General features: G+C 38.8%; 1 protein-coding gene across 2 annotated transcripts; it reads left to right on the forward strand.

Annotated features, from left to right (window-relative positions):
* Positions 1-218: 218 nt before the first annotated feature.
* tspan33.S (tetraspanin 33 S homeolog) lies at positions 219-22,112 on the forward strand. Of its 2 annotated transcripts, none has more exons than XM_041588445.1 (8): positions 219-274; positions 8,154-8,211; positions 11,568-11,695; positions 12,884-12,958; positions 14,802-14,897; positions 16,403-16,531; positions 20,410-20,571; positions 21,559-22,112. In XM_041588445.1, the coding sequence occupies exons 2-8, from the start codon at positions 8,163-8,165 to the stop codon at positions 21,658-21,660; spliced, it is 741 nt and encodes a 246-aa protein (XP_041444379.1). In that variant the 5' UTR covers positions 219-274; positions 8,154-8,162; the 3' UTR covers positions 21,661-22,112. The 2 variants fall into 2 exon arrangements, with proteins under 2 accessions (XP_041444379.1, XP_018111177.1); XM_018255688.2 differs by lacking the exon at positions 219-274 and adding an exon at positions 438-953.
* The last annotated feature ends 306 nt before the right edge of the window (positions 22,113-22,418 follow it).

A 22,418-nucleotide genomic window follows, 5' to 3' on the forward strand; every position in this document is an offset into this window, starting at 1 on the left:
AGCTGGTAAAACTTATACATTATGCCAATGTTATTAATAGGTACGTATAGCACCTGTCTAGTACCTGTTCCGCTGTTTCTGACCCAAAAGCAGCTCATGCAATTGAAGTAGTGAGGGCTGTGGAGACGTACAAAAACACAGATGTTAATCTTCCATATCTCTGTCTGTATGAATACATCACATGCAGGCGCAGCAGCACAATGACTAGACGTGCACACTGGGCAGCAGCATCACTGTGTGACTGTCATATACGACACAGGAAACAACATTCCAGGTAAGACGTTTCAGTGATATTAGTAACACTATTATATTCCACTGTTTTAATTCTCAGTGTGATGTAATACCCAAAGGCCTGGTTTTGGCAGTTTGCTGCACCGTGTTGTTTACTTTGGGTGGCGCTAAAACACAACCCAGGCAAAGAGGAAACACACACCTCCCCAAACCCAGCGAGCTCGCGGCTTTCCCTGCCTGGTGGAACGCTTCTCTTATCGGCCACTGCCCCATACAGGTGTTCATTCCTTCCGTGCCTTCACATTCTGAGCGACTGCAGGACTCTCCAATCACAAGTCGGCATGAGCGGACTGCCACCAATCGGCTGGCGGAGTTTGCAAATAGCGCTTTTGAACGAGGCCAGAAATGCAGAAGGCGCTGCCTGCGAATGTTAGTGTCACTGTATTATTCCTAACCCTTCCCCATTCCGGAGGGCTCTGAAAGCCGTTTCATCACACACAGTCTGTCTCTGGTTCTGTACGCGTAGAGCATTTCGGTCTATAACTGGGTTTAGGGGTATAAGTTGGATAAAGACCCCGCCTGTCAGTTCTGTAGTGAGGAGCCCGGGCTGCCTGCGACAAGACATGGCTAGGAGGTCTCCCGGCTCTGGCAAGGACGAGGACTTCACCTTCGTTAGCCCCATGGTGAAATATCTTCTGTTCTTCTTCAACACGCTTTTCTGGGTAAGTTGATTGCAAGGTGGGTCCCCTGTCCTTCACAAATAAGCACATCGCTTTTCCCTTAATGACGCCAGGGCCGCCATCAGGGGGACATGGGGTACTGCTGTACAGGGCACGGGGCTGAAGGGGGAACCGGCTGTGCTGCACTTTGCAAAATAGCCGGCCCCCCTTGACAGCCCTGAAGCTGTGCCGCCTCACCTGAAGACCCGAAATGCTGAAGTCCTAAACAGCTGAACAGCCGAAGTGCTGAATCTGCGAAAAGACCCGAAGTCACGAAAACAGCTGAAATTAGTCCTTAAGTGGGGGGAAAATACCCAAAGTCACTAAAGGAAACAAACTTATAGGGGAGCCCTGCTCACCAATTATTTTTTTTAACTTCTAGGTGGGCCCTGACCACCAATATTTTTAAAAAAAAACTTTTATGGGGGGCCCTGGCGCCACAGTTTATTTTAACTTATAAGGGGGTCCTGACCATCAATAGCTTTTTATAGCTTGTGGGGGGGGGGGCATTACCTTTTTTAGCGCAGATGTCTGTGTGTTTTTTTAACTGTGATGTGGAGATCTGGGGTGGGTCCAAGGGGCCCCATGATTTCTAATGGCAGCTCTGATGACGCCTCGTCTGAAGGCATGTGTGGCGTTATACCGGACTGGCAACAATGCTGCTGCCTAAGGTCCTGTCTGTTGTCACAGCAACAACTTTAGGATTTCAATATCCTCGGTGTCTAGCTGGCTGAGTGGAAAGGCAGGCTACCATAGAAGAGGACCTGTAGCTTTTATTAGCAGATATTTCAGCCCAGAATGTTGCACGCAGGATGATGGGCGTTGTAGTTCAGCAGAGTGAGCCAAAGGTTTGTAAAGCATCTTTGCCGATCTGTGGACAGTCGACACTTTTAAGACTAAACGTGTGATTTTGATAGACTGAGCATGTGTTTAGTATGTATTCCTCCCTGTGCCTCATTACAAGGTTTCAGATATATGGAAACATTTCTGTTTAGGCACTTTGCATCAATCATATTTAAGTTAGCATGTAAGTGCTTCTAGAAGTATCTAGGAGAGAACATTTTTTTTCCCTAAATACTCAACTTAACTGGCCGCTGCTTCATGCTGTATCCTGGGTACTCGGCCTTGGTGCAAAGTGCAAAAAACAGAGCACAATCTGCCATTTTTATTTTTTCCTGCACCTTGTGTTCTGTCTTACACCTGAGACAAATTGCTCTATTTCAGACCACAGTGACCTGCAGCAGCCTCCATTTCTGCCTGACCACCAGATGTACCCTCTGCATTAGTACCGGCACACACTCTTCTACTTCTGTTCAGGGGCTTCCTAAATTGCCTTCTTATTTTCCAAAGACAGAGTATGGTGCACACAGGGAGCATAGGGCTGGCAGAGTACGACACACCCAAGGTGCATAGAGCAGGCAGAGTATGGCCCACACAGGGAGCATGGGGCAGACAGAGTATGGCACACATAGGCAGAGTAGGACAGGCAAAGTATGGCACACACTGGGAGCATAGGGAAGACAGAACAGAGCAGGAGACAGGGAAACTCTAACACCACTAAGATGAACAGTTCATACTGTGCTACATACAGTCATAATGTGCTAGTGCCCCTTAAAAGTCTGAACAGGTGAACAATGTGGGCAGTTTCAGTCTGTGTCTCAGGTGTGAACAGTACACTTTAGTGGTGTGAACAATAGAGGTGTTACATGTGTGAACAATAAAGGGATTAAAGTCTGAATTTGAGATTTAAACAATGCAGGGGCCAGTTAATCTCTGTACTGATACCTTTTAAAGTTTACACATTTTAAGCAGACACAGCAGGCAGACTTTCATGTGGGGACCACACAACGGGGGGTCCGCCTGTTGGACAGCCCTGTTTTAGATGATGAGCTCTATTGAGCAGGGCCCTCTCAACCTCTTGTATTAGTCAATAGTTCTATGTTAAGCATGGCTGATTTAAAGTGCTACTTTTCCCATTTCTTACAGAGATACACTAAAGCAGGGCATACATTTTTAAGATTGACTCATTTGGCAAGGTCAGTCTGGCCATCAATATACATCCAAAAGGTAGATTGGGATCTACCAGTAGACCTTTAGCTGGTGATCAGTAGATCTCAAGACATTGTCAACAGCTTGTCTAAATCACCCTAATTTTTCATGCTTTTCATTAAATATTTTTTATGTTAAGGTAAGAAATAGATGTTTAAATATAAAAAACATACATTTGCTCATAAATGAATATCTAAGTAATATTTTCCATGGAACAGAATGCTAACAATGCTTTTATGGATGTAGATCATAATGGGACAACATCACTAAAAGTAGACCTCGCCTTAGTAAAGTTTGGGCACTGCGCCTTACAGGATTGTGGGACCAGCTGTTGGAAGAGCCCCATATATGGCTTGATACGTTGTCATCTTGGCCAAGACGGGCCAAGTCAGCAGCTTTTATAAAGCCAGGGTTTGGTCAGCTCAGGGGCTTATGAAAAGCTATATACTAAAGTGGTGGATCAATCAGAATTACCTATCCTGTCTCTAATCAGTATGGACACAGCCATTCTTGCTTTATTGTCTAAACGGCTGACATACTGTCTATGACGTTGCACAGTGGAGCCTTGGTGCTACTGACCTCCATATGTGATAAAAGGCACTAAGGTTGCCCACATACTAAGATGTTTGCAGGTGGCCAGTAAATACTACCTGCTGAATGGTTGCTTTAAGTTACTGCCCAGGGCAAATTTAGTGCCATTTATTAAATAACCCTATGAGTGTCTTCTAGTCATTCCATTTTATTTTTTGTTATTATATGCTTCATAAAAATCTGACATTTTCTTGTTGTAAAATATTTATGTAATTAACTTTGTTTAATTCTATGTATATTTTGCATCACATAATAATACACTTTGTGTTATTTACACTGGAGCTACATGGGTAAAACTATGCTGTGAGTAAATTAAAACCAGCCTTTTGACATACTTATAATGCACCTGCCTTGACTGGAAGCAGAACCCTTTTCACCCATTTGTATTGGATATATTACCTGTATAATCTCTACTCCTTTTTCTGTTTTCTTTATAAATACTTTCTGCAAAGCTAATGTAAACTGAGATATCCTATTAACAAGACTGATGATAATACGATATGATATGGATAACTGTGCTTATTTTCTAAGAGCTACATGCCTTTATACCATTAGGAGTATTTAGCCGCTAAATGCTTTGTTGCATGCTTATCCTGAGGGGTAACTTAAAGGGGAACTCTGGGTTCCAAACCAAAATTTGATAAAGAGGCCCACATAACACAGAAACCCCTATAATACTAATCACAGTTACCTGCAAGAACTACATAACCCACAATGCATTGCATCATGATATCCAGTTTCTTATTGAAGTCACATGCAGGGAATTGCGGGTTTGGAGGATGCAGTCTAAGGACAGCTGGCTGTTGATATAAGAAAAAAGTAGTCAGCCAGCTCAGCAAAGTAGTCAGACAAAACTGTCCGAAACAGATTGATGTATTATATTGATGTATATTGAAATGTTGCTTGAAATTCTTTTTAATTTTCAAAAAGCATAAGTTGTGTTTTTGTGGCGTTCCCCTTTAAACTATGCCTCTCACTCCCACCCAAGGAACATAGGAACACTAACTAAATCTCTACTGTGCAGTGAAGCCTAAAAGTGTTATAGTAAGTGATGCAAAGGGAACTAGAACCATGAAAGAACCAACATTTCGGAGAACAAACCAGAACAATCAAACAGTGAAAAGTAGTGAAAGTGGAAGCCAGGTTGGAAAGATTGTTGATAAATGCTACTGCTCTCATGCACACGCTACACAATCATTTGCACAGCTTTAACCAGATTGGCTGTCTAGAGGATTTATGGTATGCAAATGACATGGCATGCCCAAAAGCTCTACTTTACTGAGGTTCAGAATTTCTCTATTCCTGTTGTTGAATTTCTACATCTTCACAGAGGAGGAGGGGGTCTCAAATATAAAACAGAAAGTAATTGCAATAAGTCTTTATTTCTAGTGAACAATCTGAACCAACTGAACTGAAAAAAGAGTTTGAAGATGAACAACCCTTTTAAGAATATTATGCATTGGTGTCTTGAGCAAGCATGTCACTGTGCACCATACAGTCCCCCCAGTATCACTTCACATTGTGGAGTTCCACAGCATACTGGCGCAAAGTTTTCTTGATCTAAAAGTATTCATATTCCCTGACAACTTTGCCTGGTATTCAGTTCTGCATATTGTGGTTTAACCATGGCCAGCTGTTAGAGATCTCTTGGTTACAGCCGCTTACAAATGTAGCATCTCTTCTCGGAAACAGAATAACTGAAATTGGGACTGATATGAGAGATAAGAAGCAGTTATTGGGTATCATTGTATACATTAAAGTCAGAATAGTGATGCCCAATATGCAGCCCTCCTACAGCTATAAGCTGCAGATCTCCTCTGGCAGCCACTGTAACTACGCCTTCTCTTCTGTTTATTTTTGCATATAGTAATACACATGTTTCTATATTGTTTTTATGTGGCATGCTGCATGGTACTCTTCCTTTGTTCAGTGTTTGGTAGAGCAGTGCAGTTTAATAGCTCAGCCTTGAAGTGATACCAGTTTCATCAGCTGGGCTTGTGAATGGAATGTATTTCTGGGGAACTGTACTACTCACCCTCTAATTAATTAAAGCTATACTCTGGTATAAATTGTCACATTTTATGCCAGGTTGGCGCACCCTTGTTCTAAATCACAAACCAGTCCAGTGTTCTTCCCTATACTGCACTGCAATGCCATTGTTTTCTCTTCTGCCAGGTATCCCATGTGCCACCTTTGGCAGGCCATATGTAATACAGTATAGTACTTCTTAGGAGTTTGCTATCCAGCTTAAACTGGTTTAAAGGTTACCTGTATGAGACCTGTAACGCTAGCATCACCTATGTTCAGGAGCAGGCATATCACCTGAAACGGGATCCAATCTTTTTTTTTTCTTGTTTTTCTCTTTCATAAAAAAAAAAATACAAGGCACAACCTGGTAATTTATTGTAGCATGCCAGCGCCGCAGATGGCAACATTAGGAGATGGGTCATTGACCAGAACAGGAGGCTATTGTACTATTTTCTGCCCTTCACTGCATGTGTCTGCATCTGGTAGTGTTTCCAAATTAAATTTAAGTATATCAAACTTCAGCAGCATTTTCAAAATTTACCTATTATCCCTTATACAGGTATGGGACCTGTTATCCAGAATGCTCGGGACTTTTCCAGATAATGAATCTTTCCATAATTTGGATCCCTTACCTTAAGTCTATTATAAAATCATGTAAACATTAAATAACCCAATAGGCTGGTTTTGCTTCCAAAGATTCATTATATCTATCAGCGAGTAAAGAATGAGACCTGTTTTGCCTTTATTGCATTAGTTATATCTTATTTGGATCAAGTACAAGGTACTGTTTTATTATGACAAAGGAGACAAAAGAAAATATCTTTTTTTAAATATTGATTATTTGGATAAGACGAGTCTATGGCAGATGGCCTTTCTGTAATTAGGCGCTTTCTGGATAACTGGTTTCCATACCTGTACTAGTATATTGCTGGCATTATGGCGTGGCCAGTGACTTTTGTCTTTAGTCTAGCCTAAAAAGTTCTTCAGTCTTTCTCTTTTAGATATATTATAAAAATGTTTTTAATTATTTCCACTAGAAGTTCCATTTAGTTCATAAAGTTGTTTCAGATAGCTCTCACGTTACTCTAAAATAAAAGATCTATTGCAAAGTGAGTTTGATTTTGGTAAAGGTTTTCACAATTTCTTTTTTCACTGTTAATATCGCATAACTTTGTTACTCCATTATGAAATTAACATATCCTTTCAGATACGAAAAAAATGACACTGATAAAATTAATTACACCCTAGACTTAATAATCGGTAGCATACCCTTTGGGAAGAATACTGAGACCAGGCGCTTCCTACTGCCATGGATGCAACTGTGAATTGAGCAGGTGTAAGGAGTGGGCATAGAGTTTAGTTATGCTCCATATCCAGGGGAGGGAACAGAAAAACAAGAGGCATGTACATCACCCAAGGTGAAACCATGATTTTTGAAATTGCTACTATTCCAGTTCTCAAAAAATATTTGGGTATATATTTGCATTTTCTCTGTTTTTGCAAGGACAGTTGGATGCCTAAATTCTGTGGCAGCCTGCATTTTTGATATTGAGGGTTTTTTCCATGTCACACACTGTCAAACACGGTGACAGTATCCTGAAAAGTAAATTTAGAATTTAAGTGTATACAAAATGCCAAATATTTTAGAGTATTTTATAAAAAGTAGCCTTTAGAGATATCTATAGCCTATATGTGATGTAAAGCCTTTTGCTAGATGTTTGCCGGGTAGTAAGCAATGAATATGGTCATCCTTTTGTCCCTTCATTTACCCCAGGTTATTTTTGCAGTGTTATATATAATTGTTGTTCCATCTTATTGTAAAAGGATAGGATTCATATTCTAAAGTCTGCTTTCTGTACTACTTATTGGGTGCCTTTAGCTGACAAATGAATTGTTAATCTAAAATGGCCAAGTGTTCCATGAATGGATACAGAAGGTTATTTCCATCAGCTGCAAATCACTACTCAGGAATTCTTTTTGTTTTTTTACTTTTAACTCTATAGTTTTCTGGCTTGTGTTTTCCACAAATCAGTAATTTCTTTCCTTTTTTAGACTATTCCTTGCGTTACTGTTTTATACTCCGCACATAGTTCTTGAGAGCATCATAGATCATTTTTAGGAACGTTACAACTTGTGTTTCCATGTCTGAATCACTTACTGAATCTGTGTATTTATTAAAGTAAATTAAGGTGCACAACTAAAGGCAACAACAGCTAAACATTCATCCATCAGGTCATATGTTCTGAGAAGAACATTTTGAATTGGGGATTTGAACCACATTGCTTTCTGTACACCTGTGATGGAAAATGTTATATAGTTTGTATGTGTTGGAAAAATATAAATGCAGATATATGTTTTATTGTTTACTGTCTGAATGTAACGCTGAAGGTGGAAAGCTGGGAGGTTCAGATGTAATACTTTTTTTAAAATCCTGCTCTTATCTGGTTACTTGTTTGTTTCATAACTGAGGTGAGGCTCAACGTCTGTAGAAATTTAAAAATGTTTTTATTTTTTGCATTTGTCTCTGCACTGCAGGTAATATCCATGGTGATGGTGGGTATTGGAGTTTATGCTCGTCTTTTAAAACATGCTGGTAAGTATACTGACCCACATGTTCATTGTTTTTATAGTACCGTCTTCTGGTGGGAACATGCACTGGTTATGTCTTGGAATAGGCTAACAATTATTTTTATTTTTTGCTTCCTCTCAGATAACATAATTTCCTGTACATAAGCTTTTAAAGGAAAACTATACCCCCCCCCAAACAATGTAGGTCACTATAAAAAGATATTGCATAAAACAACTCATATGTAAAACCCTGCTTCATTTAAATAAACCATTTTCACAATAATATATATACCGTATATACTCGTGTATAAGCCGACCCGTGTATAAGCCGAGGTACCTAATTTACCTAAGAAAACTGGAAAAATGTATTGACTCGTGTATAAGCCTAGGTCATTTAAGCCTGGTGAGATTGTCATTGTTATTACTTTTTTGTTTGCTCTTTCAAATAGTAATAATGGAAAAGCTATTAGAACTAAACCATTATTAATTTCAGTTCAAATATCATTATCAATGACTGTCATTAAACTGCAAAGTGGGTGCTTTATATCTTACAGCCACTTACTTAGCTATAATGATGATCAGCAATTAAATGAAATAATGAAACTGGAAATCACTTTTGGGTATTGCTAGGAATGTGTGAATAGCCTGTGATTATATTGATTTCGGATGTGCAAATCAGGCCAGTTTGCCAGCAAATCATGCTAAAAGCAGATCTAGCTTGAGTGACACAAAATTGGCAAAAATGTCATGATTAGCAAAACAGCGACAACTGATGCAATTTCAAAACTGTGGGCATCTACTTTTCACTAATTACCGTAATTAATGATCCCTCTGTCACTGGAAAGTCTCACACAGTTTGCTATTAGTGATGGGCGCGTCCTTCCCTGCCTGTCTGTGACTGACTGTGTCGCCGCCCGGCGTTCGCTCCCAAAATGGCGGCGCCCATGGCCACGTGGCGGCCATGGGCGCCGCCATTTTGGGAGCGAACGCCGGCAGGGAAGGACGCGCCGCCCGGAGCTCCTGGACCTGCTCCGGGCGGCGACACAGTCAGTCACAGACAGTCCTGCTGGGGCCGCGGAAGGAGGTATGACCCGCGTATAAGCCGAGTTTGAGTTTTTCAGCACATTTTGGGTGCTGAAAAACTCGGCTTATACGCGAGTATATACGGTACTTTTCTAGTAGTATTTGCCATTGGGTAATCATAAATAGAAAATTGCCATTTTAAAAAACAAGGGCAGGCCCCTGGGATCATACGATTCACTATGCACACAAACATACCAAACAAACCATACTTGTTTCATCATTCGATCGAATGATTTTACTTTGACCGCAGAATACCCAAATTTGATGAAAAAAGTTTGAATTCAATATTTGAATTTGAAGTATTTAAATTCGATGGTAGAATTTTGAAGTATTTTTTACTTCGAAATTCGACCCTTGATAAATCTGCCGCTTAGAGTTGTAGTATTTCTGGTCAGCTGATCTCTGAGGCAGCACACAGACCATCACAAAATGGTGGTTCAAGAGATGTTGCTGAAGTATTCATTTTGGGGGTATAGTTTTCCTTTAAGGACTAGTTTTACTGTCATGAACATACTCCAGATTTTCATACACTTTCAGTGCTTATCTACTAATACATTCAATTCACCTTCTGATCAGATAAAAATAAGCCTCTTTATTTTAGATGTAAGTGAATAGTTGCTGTGCTCAACTATAGTAATATGATGTTAGATGTTGGAAATGAGAGAACGTTCCCTTTCTAGTGAAGGGTTTCATATTGCACTTCTCTTTTGGCAAACATAAAGGTCTCAAGTATAATTCCAGGTAAGAAACCTAACACTGCTCACAGTCATTCTGATAGAAGCCATAAAAGTGAGATTTATACATTTCAGTTAAAGGGGAAATTCATCTTGGAATGAACTTGAACTTGTTCTTCTAAGACTGTTTTGCAGTGGGTCATTTGTTATAAAATCTATATAATAATATGCTTTCATATTTTAATAAAAATGCTGTGCACAATTTGTGGTGCGCACAAAGATTTTTGTACTCATTCTGACTAACCCTCTATGCACACAACCCAAAAGATTTTTTGCCCAAACAACCAAAATTAATTTGAGGGTACATTGTTGGTGTCAGCATCACTTAGCAGCTAAAGAGCTAGAAATGATTCATAGTAATGATATATTATTATCTTATATTTTTATTTAGTCCCTCTCCTTTTATTTAAATCTTTAGTCTGTCATTTAAACCACTACCAGGCTGCTAAGTGGGACCCTAACAACCAGAAAACATTTCAAAAAATTGCAGATCAAAAAGCTAAATAAATCAAAAGCCACAAGTTGCAATTGTATAAATAACTGAGGATGAATACATTTCTGTGTATGCAGATTCCCTCGGGAGCCCCCCTGATTTGGATTGATTCTGTTCTCAAACTAGCCTTGGTCATTATCACCTTGACCTTGAGGAAGAACCATCTCATTGGTCATATGGGCAGTTCCTAGTTTATGTGTGCTGTGAAGCGATATCTCTATATCGCTATTATGCTTGTAAGTTCTTATGTGAAATGTTCCCAAGTTTATATAAACTTTGTTTGGGGTTCTGACTCTTTGTGAGTTCAGAATCCACAGAGCTTGTGTCAAATAAACTGCGTATCTTGACAGCACTATATAAATAAATGATGATGATGATAAACTGTATATTTTCACCTCAAGTATTCTCTGGCTCTTTAAGTTGCACAACATTACCATGATCTAGATTTATTAACGAATTGGCTTGATAAATATGCAGTTTTGCCTTGAGCTATCTCTGTTTGCTAAGCTCCCCCTTTTTTTATTAAGCCCTGGCATAAACAACAATGGATCTGTACTTCAATACAGTTTTCACATGATAAACTGTGAGATAAGTTTTTCTGAATTGAATTGCATCTTGTCCATATTTTCATGTGATATGCCTTTTTCTCACTTAATTGAGTCTGGCCCACTATGTTGAAAAACAAGAATGTTGCAGTACTTTATACTCTTTTTAAATACAACAGGATTGTGCTTTAAAAAGTTGTGTTTCAGGCTGATTTATCGAACATTTCTGCATAAACCCTACTAGTACCCCCCATCTGTTCCACCTCCTGCTGCCTCCTTTCCCAGTTTGTGCAGGGGAACTGGCAGCACACAGCACACTGCACTGTAGAATAAGAATAGCAGCTAAGCTGACCTGATATGGAACTGAAGCCTGTCTTTGCTTGAATGACTGCAGTCAAAGCTGGATTTAGGTCCAGTGCCACCATAGGACCTAAACCCAGCTCTGCCTGCCTTTGACATCTTTGTCTAGCCCATGTTCATTAAAGCTCTGACAGTGCCTTGCTGATCACCTGTTTCCTTGTTGCAGAGGCTGCCATGGCCTGCCTTGCTGTGGATCCTGCCCTGCTGCTTATTGGGGTTGGGATTTTAATGTTCCTTATCACATTCTGTGGTTGCATTGGATCTCTGAGGGAAAACATCTGCCTGCTGCAAACAGTAAGTTGTGTGTATTGGTTCTTAATAGCAAAGCAGATTTAGTTTTAAAATTATTAAAAGGAAAAAAGAATCCAGTGACATAAAGGTGGTAATTATTTATTGCAGCATTCCAAGCCTCAAATATACTTTTTTTGTGTGTGCTACTTCACAGCCAAAAATGAGACATAGGAGAGGTACATTATGTTGTGGATACTTAAACTACTTATTGGGCCATCACCATCTCTTTCCCCCTGTAAAATTAGTTTTCATAAGGTCTCTTTCCCCTTTTACATTTTTTTCATAAAGTAAAAAAAAAAAATTTTGCCTTCAAGTGTCATTTACATATGCCACCCAAGATGTATTTAGAATAATCAATGTGTATTAATGTGTTTACCATTATCTATGTATCAATGTCTTAAACAGAATGTTCACCTTGTAGGTGTACATGGGGTCTACCTTCAAGTGATAGGGTGGCTTGTAAATGTTATTATCATAACTGTGTAACTAAAAAACCCTGTTTTTGTAAATACATGCACTCGTATAGATACTAAATGACTAGTGAAACGGGACCAAGGAATCAGCCCCTCTCTTTTGTATTTTTGTACCTTGTAGCAGTAAAGTATAACTATATTACGGGGTGATGAAAAGCACAGGAGTCAATTTTTGTAACAGCATGTTACATTATTAAAGGAGAAGGAAAGGTTAAAAACTAAGCTAACTTTATCAGAAAGGTCTCTCTCTCTCTCTCGGACACGGGCTGGAGCATGCTCAGTTTGCTCCTCTCCGCCTCCCTTGTAATCCTATATGGCAGCTGCTATCCTAAACAAAGAGAGAGAGCTTCTAGAGCTGTTTACTCCAGTATGGTAATGAATTCGCATGCCTGGTGCCCCCCCAGCTTTGCGGCCTAAGCACATGCCTACTCTGCCTACACCTAGTTCCGGCCCTGTGTACCCGTGTTTGTTAGGTCTCCATAGAAGAGAAGCAAGGGGTTGATGTTGCAGGTACAAGACATTTATCCAATAATAACACACTGACTGTAATTTTTCTAATTGACCCAACATGGATACAAGTATACTGCAACAAATCGCAACCATGAGCTCCAATTTTTTTAATAAAGCTGCAGCCAGCTTTGATTTTTTTCTTGTTATATAGTGCTAATATTTTGCTGTTTTTCATGTGCAATATTTTTGTCTGTTTTTCTCCCCACAGTTCTCAATTTGTCTGACGCTTGTCTTCTTACTTCAACTGGCTGTGGGCATTGTAGGGTTCATCTTCTCAGACAAGGTAGTCTTTTATCCAGACATGGCAGTTGCTCCTGAATAAAGAAGTTCTCTTTTGAGGAATTACCTGGTGGCCTATGACATGATGTATCTGATCATCTTTTGAGATGTACATACTAGGGGGGTTATTTATCAAAATCTGAAAAGTTCTAACTATTCTCTGAAAACTACTCTGACCAAATCTGCACAGACTTTTCCCCCTATTTATCAATACATTTTTCAGAAAATTTCTTGTGCAGGAAAATTTTTTTTAAAATTGTGAAAGAATCAGAATCGTACAAATTTTTCAGATTTGTTGCCCAAAATCTGCAACTTTTATGGATTTGTTGCCTGAAATCAGCGACTTTTTCAGATTGGCCGCCCGCAAACCAAAAAATCTTTGATTATTGGATGATCAGGATATCAATGGGACATCTGCCATTGACTTCTACATGAACGTGGCAGGACTAAGTTGTTCTTTTTTATTTGGACTTTTAACACCATCAGGGTTTAATAAATTACAAAAGATGTCCCCTTTTTAAAAGTCCGACCAGAAAAAATCAGACTTTGACAAATAACCCCCTAGATGTTATATGTCTTCATAGCCCTACAATTTGATTGCACTGGAAATACTGTTCTAGAAAATAATTAATATGTTCTACAAAATAAGTAAACTCTTCATGGGACACCATATTGAATATAATGAAGAAATAGAGTTCAGAGTTCAGTATTTGTAATGATTAGTGAAAAATCTGGCCATGAAAAAGAAACCCATAGACTCCAATGGGTGAAAAAGTGCATTTGCTGCCATTTTGCAAATTTCCAGTGAAATGAAACTGGTCTGCTTGTTTGGCCTAATTGCATGTACAGGTATGGGATGCATTATTCGGAAATCCATTATCCAAACAGCTCCAAATTACAGAAAGTCTGTCTCCCATAAACTCCATTTTATTCAAATAATCCAAATATTTAAAAATGATATCTTATATAGGTACACGAATAGTGTGTCCTTTTTCTCTGTAATAATAAAACGGTACCTTGTACTAGCTCCAAACCAAGATATAATTAATCCTTATTGGAAAACAAACCAGCCTATTGGGTTTATTTAATGTTTAGAGGAATTTCTCATAGACTTAAGGCATGATCCATATTACAGATCATTACAGATCCGTTATCTGGAAAAACTCCAGGTCCGAAGCATTCTGTATAACAGGTCCCATATTTTAATTGGATCTATACTAAGCTGTAATGGGTAATACAGGACAGGTCTGATTGTTTAACCCTCAAATCAGGTTATGTCAGGCTCTGAGTAGTTAGTTTGGGGAAGATAACAAGTGGTAATGTTCTGGGAGTAAATTTGTCCATTGCCCCACACCTCCTGCAGTTAAATTGCTCACAGTTGTAATGTTATTATTGTATCAACTACAAGATGGGTATGTACACTGCTCCAACTTGTACTTCATATCCATATAAACTGCTTGTTCTCAGCATCAGCACTAACTATTGTACTATTGGTGAGCCATGAGTGTTCCTGACAGCACTCCCTCACTGCAGCCTACAGTGCACCCCTAACCCTATTCTTACTGTTCCCCCATAACACCACCTGTAAATGCTCCTAAAATCACTGCTGCTTTTGTACATTTAAAATGATTATATTCCCCATTGAAAAGGCTTTTAGAAGCCACCTTGGAGTTCCATGACCTATTAAAGCAGTTGGCCTGAAGCCTTTGATTTCTTTCTAGCTATTGTCTGCAATGGAGGCAATTACAGGTGTTTGAAAATCGAACTGAATTAGTTGTAGAAATATAAAAATGTCTTTTTCTTATTAACAAGGTATTGAAGTTTAATGGGGTTTATATCTGTTATAGGCACGTGGAAAAGTAAGTGAAATTATCAGCAATGCCATTGAACATTATCGTGATGATCTTGACTTGCAGAATCTCATAGATTTTGGGCAGAAAGAGGTAAGTATTACCTGACCCTGCCATAATAAGTAAATGCATTTTTAGAATATAGAATATTTAGAATATGAGTGATATCGAATATTAGACTATAAGTGATATGGAATTTATAGAACATAGAAGGTTATGGTAATTGGTAAGTAAAAGTATATGATGGCAATGTAATGATATATAAGGGACTCTTCAACAAACTCCATGGATCCCTTCAGAAAAGGAAGGAAATTTTATTTCAGGGTGTAAAAAGAGTATTACAGTGAGAATGGTGAAGTTGTGGAGTTCAATTCCTGGAACTAGGTATACTGAACGATAAAATATTTTCTGAGAAAGAAAGAAAATGCAAGTTTACTGGATTAAAATATATTGTATTATCAGCCTCATCTATTATGCATCATACAATTCATTCAGTAAAGGTTTGTAAGAGAGGTCAGTGCCAGGGATGTAAAGCATTTATTGGCAACCTGGAAACTGGGTATTCATATGGAGGTACCGCAGAGACACCTTTCTGTTCGTCCAAGTTTTGAAAAAATTAAACCGCAATGTGGTTTGACGGATGCAAAATTGATTTGATCCATTTATATCATTCCACCATTCACAATTTTATATCAAGTAATAAAAACACTAAGTACAGTATAATGTTCAAATAAGGTCACATTCCTGGTCTTTGAAAATTAGGTATGAGCTGATAATGAGCTCTATTACATTATTTAAGGCAGCACAATATGCTTTGTGAGTTACACCTTTATCTATGAACATACCATGTTATGTTTAGACTTTATAAAGTGGTATTGTTGAAAATTTATATGTGTAGATTATCTTCTCTGTATTTACATACACAGTAAAGTATGAACTTATAGCTTCCTGTGTGCAGTAAACATTCCAGCCTTGCACAGCTGCACTTAAACACACAGTATGTAAAATGCTGCCAGAGTGCTTGCCATAACGGATATGAACCGGAAAGATCAAATAAAAACAAAGCATAAGGATACTAAAGACTGCTTACACAAGAGAATAAAAGGTGATAAAGAAAAGTTGACATTAAATATTTCCAGTATTTACAGGAGAGCAACTGGAAACTTGCTTAACCTGCACAACACTGCTAGGGCTACAGAACTCATGATACCAGGTAGCGGTCAGAACAAGAAAATCTTTCATTTAACCCTCCCAAACCTCCTAGTAATGTGTGCAATATGTATGACCAAATTGTACCAGATTGGATCCTGCTAACATACAATTCCTCTATACTCTCCCATGGCTTATTTACATGTGATGCATGGATGAGTGCCCTGTGCATAACCTAATCATGTAGCCGTGCTAAAGATTCTGTACATGCTGTATGTTTCTCTCACCTTGCCTGAAAGCGGTTGATAAATATACAATCGTAACAAAACATGTATAGAGACTGTTTACAATTACTTGTACTGCCTTATATGTGTTTATTATCAGCTATGACTCGTTATTTGGCTTTTTATAATTCAAAAATTTACTGTAACTGCTCTGCCTCGTGCTAGTTTAGTTGCTGTGGGGGCATCTCTTACAAGGACTGGTCCCAGAACATGTACTTCAACTGCTCCTCAGAAAATCGCAGTCAGGAGCGCTGCTCTGTACCCTACTCTTGCTGCCTACATGATGAACATGAGGTAAGGCCTGGATTAAAATAATTTGAGTTTTAAATCAACAACTCTGCAGCTTTCAACACAAGCAGAATATGAGAGAGGATGTGAAGTTTGCATGCCTTTCTGTGATATATTGAGACATAATTGTTTATTCTTTTCTCTACATATTACCTCTTAATATGAACACATGGTAATTGTCACGACAGGCCAAATTTTAAGAGACATCTGCACAAATAACTGGGTGTAGAAGACCAGATGTGAATTGAAATGCAGCTGTTCTATACTAGTCAGTAACAGATATTTACATTGGGTTGGGAGGGTATTAAATGTTGAATTGTGGGTTCTTGAACATTTCCTTCCATTTTCTCAATAGTTTTATCTAATTTATCATCACTCTCCTTACTGGAATTTATAATCATCAGAAAGTGTTTGCCAGGTTAAAACTAGTTGAAGTCTATACAATGCTGCACTGAATTTTATTGGGAATCTGTTTTGTTAAATTGATGAATCATCAGTCATTGTAATCCCTTAATCACTGGAAAAATACATCATTCCATTTCAAAAAGGTAAACCAGACGTTGTTGCTGTTTATACTGGGACTTAATTAGAATTATTATTTAAAGGCAACATAATAATAATAATATTATTGAGTGCTTGGTACTTGTACAGAACTGTTATTTGTTTTTGTGGAGTTCAGTAGACTGGAACCTCAGTAGCTGAGGGCCCTTACGTTCAGAAGCCTGAATAATGTCTAAAACAGATTATCCTTACAAAGGCATGGGGTGTGTAACTGAAACGTGTGGCCATTGTGTTGCGTTACATTATTGATTCTCAACCTTGGAACAGATGATTCTGTACAGAATCAATGCATGCTTAAAGGTAAATAATGTAGTGCATTGTGCGGTATGCAAATTCAGTATCTTGACATTTGCAGAGTATATATTTAAAGACTCTGACTTTTCTAAGGCTATGTATTTATATTGTTTCCTTTGTTGTGTTTTTAACAAAACGCAAAGGAATAACAAGAAAGTGATGACTAATTGCCAGAGCTCTTGCCTCTTCAGCAAGCAGCCAACATGTGTTCTACAAATGGAAACAGCTATAGAAAGTGCATGAACAGTGCAGACTGTAAAGCAACTTTTGTTTGTTTTGTACCTACTTTTTTATTTTTGAAAAGCTGAGAAAGAGAAATTGTAGGGTATGGGAAGAACAGCACATAGGCTGTATCTTTCTAGATCATACATCTATATTTAGCCATAAATGAAACAGTTATTTGTGTAAAGCACAGTGTAGTTTTATCCTATAAGCAGGGGTCCCCAACCACCGGGCCACGGACCAGTTCCAGGCCGTGGGCTGTGCCGAACCGTGCTGCCTCTGGTCCTGGCTGCCATCTATAATAGCTGCAATGACAATGAAAATGGCTCCAATTACCTTCAATCCCAGCTCCCCAATGCAACATCGCTTAACAACAGCTGTGCAAAGCCCAGGAAACTTTTTACTGATCATAGCAATTTATTATTTTTTTTTTTTTTGGAAGCCTCAAATATACTGCATCCTGCCTGCACAGGGAGATCTCGCTGCAGGTGGCCACAAGTTTGGTTAGACACATGCACATAATGAGTCAGACTACTGGCTCACTTATTATGTGCGTGTGCATGACATTGGGGGTTCCTACGTCACACGTAATGTATGTGCCAAGCTTGCACGCTCCTCATAACTCACATTACAGTCCCAACATGGCTGTCCAAATTAGGAACTCCATCCTGGTGAAATAGTATGATCTCACTGAACCAGAGTGCAGGCTCAATAAGACTGCTCCTCCAGTGAGGGATGTGATTTTTTTATGATAGGTGCCCTTTAAAAGAGCAGACAACACTGTCTGATGTTTTGCAAATATGCGTTGGTAGCTGACAAAATGCTTTCATGTCAGATTGAATGTCCAAGATCACAAAATAACTGTAGCATTTCAATTTTTGTCCAAATCTGTGTTTCAAATTCCTGCTTTTTTTTTTTTTTAATTTAAATTTAGAGAGTTTATTTAGTAGTTTTCTTACTCCTTAACACCCAGTAGGTGGAAGCATTAGACCAAGCTATTAAGAGAGAGAAAATTTACTCATCACCTTTGAAAATGTAGTGTCCTCTGCACAGATTTTCTACCGTCCCACAAACTGATGATGAAAGATGATGAAAATGAAGACACAGTAATTTGACAATTTTTTTTTTATGGATATTATTAAAGGCGAATTAAACACTGTCAGCCAATTTTAACCTTAAAGGGGATCTATCACAAAATTGAACATTTAATATAAGCTTCATCTTCAATATAAACTTTCTAAATATAATCAATTAAACATTCTAACGTTTTAACCAAGTTACTCTTCACTGTCCCATACTCAACAACCTGTTTGTCTTTCTTTTCTCTTCATGCAGTAGGTGGAGTCAGCTTTTGATTGACAATTAGGTCTAGTACATCCTTTGGGGTTTGGATCGGGTAGAGAAATGATTGGGTGGGGCTGGGCATGACCCAGCTGTCTTAGTACATATTGGCACTAACACCAAAATAATGGTATATGGAAGACCTTAAAGAGTGAGTTTGGGGATCTAGGATCTAAGATTAAAGGAAGGTCTTCCAATGTATTTTTTCTGAAACTTTGCCCGTGCCACATGATACATGTTTAAGGAAGACATTGGGAGCTAAATGCGTGGTTTAAGGGTGCGTGCTTGCCGGCGCTGGGACCATGTGGCCTCAGGGCGGCCGCTTCATGAAGTCCGGCCCTGTGTGTATGTATGGATGCTATGATAGAAATTCTGTTGCTCTGCATACAGGGTGTGTTCCAGAGTTAGCTTTTGTTTGAGCTGCAGTTGGTTATTTGAGTTAGCTTTAAAACATCAGCTAGAAAAGGGAACCCACCTAAAGGACATATTAGACCTACCTTTCAATCAAAATGTAACCCAGCGCTCTGCATGAAGAAAGCATTGAGAGTGACAGGTTGCTGAGGGAAATTTTGAATATTAACTTAATTATTCTGTAAACTGTACAGAAAGTTAAATTGATTATATTTAGAAAGTGTCTTATTTCATTGAGATAAAGCTTATATTCAATTTTCATTTTGTGATAGATCCTCTTTAAGTTCCAGGGCACAATCCCCCCTATTATCCCCTACCGCAGTGATCCCCAACCAGTGGCTCGTGAGCGACATGTTGCTCACCAACCCTAAGGATGTTGCTCCCAGTGGCCTCAAAGCTGGTGCTTATTTTTGAATTCCTAGCTTGGAGGCATGTTGTGGTTACAGAAAGAATAGGCACTCCTGTAGCCTACCAGTCCATATAGGGAGTACCAAATGGCCAATAACAACACTTATTTTGCACCCCTAAGAAATGTTTTCATGTTTATGTTGCTCCCCAGGGAGACCCCTGCCCTACTGCATCATCCTAATTGCCATGGGCATAACTACAGATTAAGCAGACCCTGCAGCCGCAGGGGGCCCAGGAAGTACAAGGGGCCCATGAGGCCCAAATAAAGAGCAAATTCAACATCCATTGGTAAAATAAGCCAACCTCTGAATATGTTGGGGGCCCTCAAATGAATTTGCTGTGCGGGCCAGTAACATGTGGTTACACTACTGTCAGCAATTCAAATTTCCACCTTCTTGGCTGTAAAGCTATATAGCGATGTCTGCAGCCAGCATATTTGGCAGTTGCAAACCAGGAGTATACACTGGATCATAATGATAGTTCGGCTTCCAGTGAACATGTGTCTGCATGCCAGAAGCTAGTTGTCCATGAAGTCAGTATTGCTTATAAACATGTAATCTGTCCAGCGCATTATATACACATAAAATGACTGTATGATCACGTACATTTCTGTACATCTTGTTTTGTGATACTCTATACTTTTGTAGGCTGTGATCAACACCTTGTGCGGACAGGGAATGCAGGAGCTTGACTACCTAGAGGCAGGAGAGTTCATCCATACCAATGGCTGCATTGACAAACTTGTTAACTGGCTTCACAGTAACCTTTTCCTACTAGGAGGTGTGGCCCTGGGACTGGCAATTCCACAGGTAACACAGCTTTTGGTGTAAAGTTAATTTATGCATAGCGTATACTAAGTGTAATACAGTGCATTATTGGATGTCATGCAAATATGGAGGCAATAAAAGGAAAACTATACCCCAAATGAATACTTATACAACAGATAGTATGCATCATATTAAGTTGCATATTAAAGAATCTTACCAAACTGGAATATATATTTAAGTAAATATCTTACTTTGAGCCCCCATTTTATGATAGTCTCTGTGCTGCCTCAGAGATCACCTGACCGGAAATATGGCATTTCTAACTTTAACAGGAAGAAGTGTGGAAGCAAAAGGCAGAACTTTTGGCTGTTAATTGACTCATGCGACCTAATGTGCGCTGCACCGTGAATCATAGGATTCCAGGGGGAGGCCCTTATTTCTTAAAATGGCAATTCTCTATTTAGGATTACTCAAGGGCACATACTACTAAAAAATATATTATTATTAAGATCGTTTATTTACATGAAACAGAGTTTTAAATATGAGCTGTTTTATACAATATATTTGTATAGAGACCTACATTGTTTTGGGGGTGTAGTTTCCTTTAAGATCTGGCTAGGCCTTCCATTAGGCAATTAAATTAGGGGTGCACAGTTAATCCTACTGCATAATGAATTGTTGCTAACAAAACAGTCACAACAGAGGGGGAAGGGGGTGTTTGATACTAGTTATGTTATTCTCCATCTCACAAGGACCAAGCATGGGGTAGCTTCAGTTTCCTTATCTTATCTCGTGAAATAACACACATCTTAGATTATTTGTAAAACAATAACAAAAAGAATGATCATTGCTTTCATGTTGAACTGTCATCAAATGGGGAGAGGTCCTTATTGAATTTTGGCCAGCTGCCAGCTCTTAGCCTAAAATAGTAGTTGTAGCCAGATTTTTCAACCAGAGCCCTGTTCATCACATTGTGTAGATGTGTTTTTATAGAGAATTGTAAATGTCTTTTTGAATTTTTTTATAAAGCTGGTTGGAATCCTCCTGTCCCAGATTCTCATCAATCAAATTCGGGACCAGATCAAACTACAGAGCTATAACCAACAGCACAAAACAGACCCTTGGTACTGACAGAGGGCTAGTTGTGTCCGCCCAACTCTGCTTTGAACAATAACTGCAGTACACCTCCTGGGCCAGGAAAAGCACTAGCAGATTTCAGGTCACACTGATTGCCACAGAACTCTTTAGCTATATGGAAACTCTTTGGAAGAGCTACAGTGAAGCGCCATCGTCTCCTAGAAGAGTTTCCAATCGTCTTACCAAAGGCTGCATTGTGGCATTTTGATTTAATGTATTTTAGAAAGCTTTACACTGTGAGGAATAAAGTTTGCGCTTCTGTGGTCACCGAGAAGACATTTGCTGATTAAATAAATCAGGAGTAAAAGCATCTATACTGTCAATACAAGGTGTACTATTCAGAGAGGAATGTTCTAAATGCTTGGGCATTTTTTTTTATCATTGCCATTTATATTTATTTTATTTTACACAATAAATGATGGAGGCTTTGAATAGTTTGCTATTAATGGCAAGATTGTTAGCTTTTTTCTTCAGTGTATACTCACACAGGACCACACAGGCTTACCAGACATTTATTTCTATAATTGGGTATATATGTCTTTTCAGAAGATTGGATGATTCTTGCTATATGGAGCCTTTACAATATGTTGAATATATTTTATAATTTATGTAATAGAAGCCAGACACAGCAAAAAAAATTGAGTAAAACATACAAGCATGTCAACTGGATTTGTAAAGCACTGCAAAATATGTTGGTGCTATATAACGATAAAATAGAGTAATAACTTAATTAAAAGTACTCAAACTCTTAA

The sequence above is a fragment of the Xenopus laevis genome, chromosome 3S, assembly GCF_017654675.1.
Source record: "Xenopus laevis strain J_2021 chromosome 3S, Xenopus_laevis_v10.1, whole genome shotgun sequence".
NCBI lineage: Eukaryota > Metazoa > Chordata > Amphibia > Anura > Pipidae > Xenopus > Xenopus laevis.

Excerpts from the sequence above, each read along its gene's own strand:
- tspan33.S (XM_018255688.2), top strand. The coding sequence starts at position 855 with ATGGCTAGGAGGTCTCCCGGCTCTGGCAAGGACGAGGACTTCACCTTC. Across the intron at positions 12,959-14,801 it reads GGTTCATCTTCTCAGACAAG|GCACGTGGAAAAGTAAGTGA; the intron begins GTAGTCTTTTAT and ends TATCTGTTATAG. Across the intron at positions 14,898-16,402 it reads TAGATTTTGGGCAGAAAGAG|TTTAGTTGCTGTGGGGGCAT; the intron begins GTAAGTATTACC and ends GCCTCGTGCTAG.